The 4,205-nt window shown below is 60.6% G+C and overlaps 1 protein-coding gene across 1 annotated transcript; it reads right to left on the bottom strand.

The window, feature by feature from the left end:
- Positions 1-637: 637 nt before the first annotated feature.
- P4HA3 (prolyl 4-hydroxylase, alpha polypeptide III) lies at positions 638-4,031 on the bottom strand (the record flags this gene model as incomplete). Its single annotated transcript, XM_010184614.1, has 10 exons — positions 638-728; positions 847-943; positions 1,319-1,387; positions 1,658-1,720; positions 2,289-2,448; positions 2,620-2,684; positions 3,120-3,296; positions 3,383-3,540; positions 3,734-3,785; positions 3,882-4,031. Coding segments are annotated over 10 exons (1,062 nt in total), but the record flags the coding sequence as incomplete, so codon positions are not given.
- Positions 4,032-4,205: the final 174 nt, after the last annotated feature.

Genomic DNA, 4,205 nt, shown 5'->3' with positions numbered 1-4,205 from the left:
GGGGTCGGGGGGTTGAAAGCCAGCCGCTGCTTTCTCCCTCCCCAAAGGTCCCCCTACAGCAAGTGCCTTGCAAAAAGGGCCCTTCTGGGGGTGCAGAGGAAGAGGGGGAGCCCTGTGGTGTTGTCAGGGCAAGAGCAGGGATGCACAACCAGGGCCACGGTGCTGCCAGGCGCTGCGGCAGGTTTAGTTGAGTGAGGATAGCGTACGGTTAGCGTACGGTCTTTGCGCTTGGCCATTCTGTTCACTCTGAAGCCTACTGATGACCATAGAAGTGCCACGTCGCTAACTGCCGGTTCTTTTAGGAGAGAGGCTCTGCTGGTTCTTTTAGGAGAGAGGCTTTGCACTGAGGGCTGGAGGAGGAGGAGGAGGCTTGAGGGTGTGTTTAGGGTCCATGCTGCAATCAGGGGTGGGGGACATGAGGGGACACAGACACATAAACCCCCTCCCACATCATCCCATCGGGTACCGCACCGAGATGTTTCCTGCAGACTCCAGTTTGGTGTCTTTTGACTTTATTTCCACCAGATTCAGCCACGGCTGAGCGAGTGCCACCACCCCCCATAGCCCCGCCCCACGCTGCTGCTACCCCCTTTCCCTCCCTCTTCTTGCCACAGCCTTGGGGGTGCACTGGTGCCACATCCAGGAGCCCATGGCGGCTCAGTCCTGTGGGTCAGCGCTGCACGGCCGCCGAAACTCCTGCCCGTGCTCGTGGATCCATTTATTCGCCACTGGAAGGGACAAGGACAAGGACTCCCCATTTTTGGGGGTTCCCAGCATCCCTCGCCCCCCCACTGGCAGAGCTGCCCCTCCAACCCCGTGTCACCCCAGGGGGACACCGTCTCTCACCCCACTTGTCTCCGGCCAGGACAGGGCAGCCAGCGTGCAGGGTGTCCCCATCCCCGTCCCCATTCCTCCGCAGGTTCCACCAGAAGAGAGCCGCATTCTGCAGAGCAGAGGGGTTTGGCACCCCAAAACAGTGCTGGGAGCCCCAGAATTGGGGTTTGGATCCCCAGAATAGAGCTGGGAGTCCTGGGGTTGGGGTTTAGCACCCCAAAACAGGCAGGAGCCCAATGGTTTGGGTTTGGAACCCCTAAACAGAGCTGGAAGTCCCGGCATTAGGATTTGGAGCCCCAAAGTAAAGCTTGGAGCTGCAGGATCAGGGTTTGGCAGTCCTCAGAGGAAGCCAGGAGCACCATAGCTCGAGTTTGGGACCCCCAAAACAGACCTGGGAGCTTGGGGTTGGGAGTTTGGCACCCCAAAAACGGAGCTGGGTGCGGTGGGACTGGGATTTGGCTCCCCTCATGTGGGTCCCCCTCACCTTAACCACGGGCACGCTGAAGTTGGCGGAGATGAAGGCAGTGGAGCCGCCGGCCTCCACTGCACTCAGCTGGAAAAGGAGGAAAATTATGAGCCCAACCTTCCCCTTCCCCCCCAATATGGCTGCTTTGCATGGGGAAACTGAGGCACAGAACCTCCCTTAGTCCCCCACAGCACTTCCCTCGCTACAACATGGCCCAAACTCTTAAATACTCTGCGTTCGCTGTCATTTAACACCCCACCACGATCTGATTTAGGGCTGCCCTCGCTCATCTCCAACCCGGTTCACTCTGAACCCTACTGATGACCATGCTGGGACTGGAAAGGAGGGAGGACTCACGTAGATCATGACTGTGGCGATCCTGTTGCCTGAGTTCATTCTGTAAAGGGGGCTCTTCCTGGACTGCCCCAAGAGCGAGGAGGTGGGGATGGTCAGTCCCATGGGGATGGTCAGTCCCTCCCATGCTGACACCACTCAGCCTGGAGGCACCTCATGCCCTAACAGAGCCGGCGGCTCTGAGCTGCCCCCAGAGAAAAATTGCCCTCTCCCTCCCTCCTTCCTTCCCTCTTCCTTCCTTCTCTTCCCAGGAACATCCCAGGGATCACCATGGGGAACCCCATCCCACCAGGGACCATCCAGGGACCTCCCCATGGGCACCACCCCAGGGTCCACCTCCAGGAACACCTGAGGGACCAGCCCAGAGATCACCTCAAAGATCACCCCCATCTCCAAGAGCATCCCAGGACCCATCCCAGGACCACCCCAAGGACCACCCTGGGGAACCCCATCCCACCAGGGACCATCCAGGGACCTCCTCATGGGCACCACCCCAGGGTCCACCTCCAGGAATATCTGAGGGACCAGCCCAGAGACCACCTCAAAGACTGACGCCATCTCCAAGAGCATCCCAGGACCCATCCCAGGACCACCCCAAGGACCACCCCAAGGACCACCCCAGCAGCTCCCTGACCGTGGCATGGTCGAAGTGTGGCTCGTAGTGGCCTCCCAGCCCGTAGTTGACCACCTGCAGGTACTCGGCGTAGGGCGGCCGCAGGTCCAGGCCGGTGACGGCGGCGATGCGCTGCTCCAACGCCCGCACCACCGGGTCGGCTGTGTCCTTCAACCAGGCGCTGCGGGACCACCCCCACCTTCAGCCCCCCACCAAAATTCACACCTGGCTGGGCTCAACGCTCATGGCACCGCTGGGTGTGGAGCACCACGGCTTCACTGCCACCTCAGTGGTGGCAATGGGGCCACGGTGGTGCCGCTGGCTGGAGGACGAGGGTTGAGGTGGCTCCTACCTCTTGCTTATCCGATATTCAGCTTTCTGCTGCTTCTCCCCAGAGGCGACCACGGACCTCTGCAACTGAAGGACACACGGTGGAGGGGGATGTTACTGCAGATGGGAACCTCCCACACCAAGTAGGGACCCCAGACGGGGTTGAAATCTGGGGGGTTTATACCAGCTGGTGGCCAAACATCCCCACCCCAAGGTGTCCCAGCAGGGTGACAGCAGCTGGATCCAACGCAGTTGGCTGTCACCAAGTCAAGCCTGGCTGGGGAGGGGCTTAGATGCACTCACGGACCTGGTTGCTACCCAAAAATCTTTTGGAGGGGCTCAGATGAAGCTAAACTGGGCTCATTTCCCCCAACCCATGGTCTTGCTGAGGAAGACTTTGGCTAAGCCCTGGCTTAAAACCCTTCCTATCACTGCACGCTCAGGGCGGTCCACCCTGGACCAATGGCTTTTGGGGCACCCTCCTCCAGGAGAGGGACATCCCTAGGGACGAGGATGGCTCACCCAGGGCCCTGCCAACCCCTTGATGGTCTCAGCCTCAGCGTCGCTGATGAAATCGTGGTACAAAGCCACATAGGGCTGGATCTGGACCATCTCCTTCTTGGCCGGCTGGAGGAGAAGGTAGGGGCTGCCATTGGTCTCGTAGGAGCAGCTGAGGTGCGGGAGATGCTCCGGGGCCACCTGGAGAGAGAAAGGACCAAGGAGGGCGTGAGAGGGGACACGGCGGTGGGGGTTGGGGGACCGTGGCATCCCCCTGTCAGCCCCACCTGCCCCCCTGGGGGCTGGCACAGCTCCTCGTAGGCGTCGCGGCTCTGCAGGCGGGTGCCGTTGGGGCGTTGCAGGGGTTCGGCGCTCACTGCCATCCCCGTCTGCAGCAGCTTCTCGTACTTGGCCACGTTCTTTGCCACCCTTTGGTTACTGGGGTCTGTCAGAGAGGTGGTGTCACCCCAAATGCCATGACCCCCCCCACCACCCTCCTTCCCTGGCATCGGTCCGTGGAGAATTACCCCACGTGGGGACAAGAAATGGGGTGAAAGAGGCTGGGGCCGTGCAGAGGGGATGGGGACGCTCCTAGACCACTCCCATCCTCCTGCTGCAGCTGAGGATGTGCCATGTACCGTAGTGAAGAAACTCCCTGGAGAGGCTCAAGGCGTGGGAGATGTTTCCAGCCTGGATGGTGGGGACAGAGAGCCCGTAAGCTTCCCCTTGTCCAAGGTTTGGCTCCACTGGGTGGCAGTGTGATGGGGATGGGAGTTGTGGCCATACCATGAAGTAGGAGAAGGCGAGATGGTCCAGAGCATCCTCCAGGCTGCTCCTGTCCTCAGGGTTCCAGCTCCCATAGGAGAGGCGGAAGAGGCTGACGGCTTCCTCCAGCCACGGGATGGAGTGGTAGTAGTCACCTGTGTCATAGGCCACCTGTGGGGCAACACAGGGCTCAGACCCAGCCTGGCCTGCATCCCATCCCATCCCATCCCAATCCCATGCCATCCCATCCCATCCCCATACCATGCCATGCCATTCCATGCCATCCCATCCCATGCCATCCCATCCCATCCCATCCCATGCCATCCATCCCATCCCATCCTATCC

Source organism: Mesitornis unicolor, unplaced genomic scaffold (genome assembly GCF_000695765.1).
Source record: "Mesitornis unicolor isolate BGI_N332 unplaced genomic scaffold, ASM69576v1 scaffold4620, whole genome shotgun sequence".
In the NCBI taxonomy this organism is placed as follows: domain Eukaryota; kingdom Metazoa; phylum Chordata; class Aves; order Mesitornithiformes; family Mesitornithidae; genus Mesitornis; species Mesitornis unicolor.
Note: the sequence above shows the minus strand (reverse complement) of the source record. Positions and strands in the feature narration are given on the sequence as shown.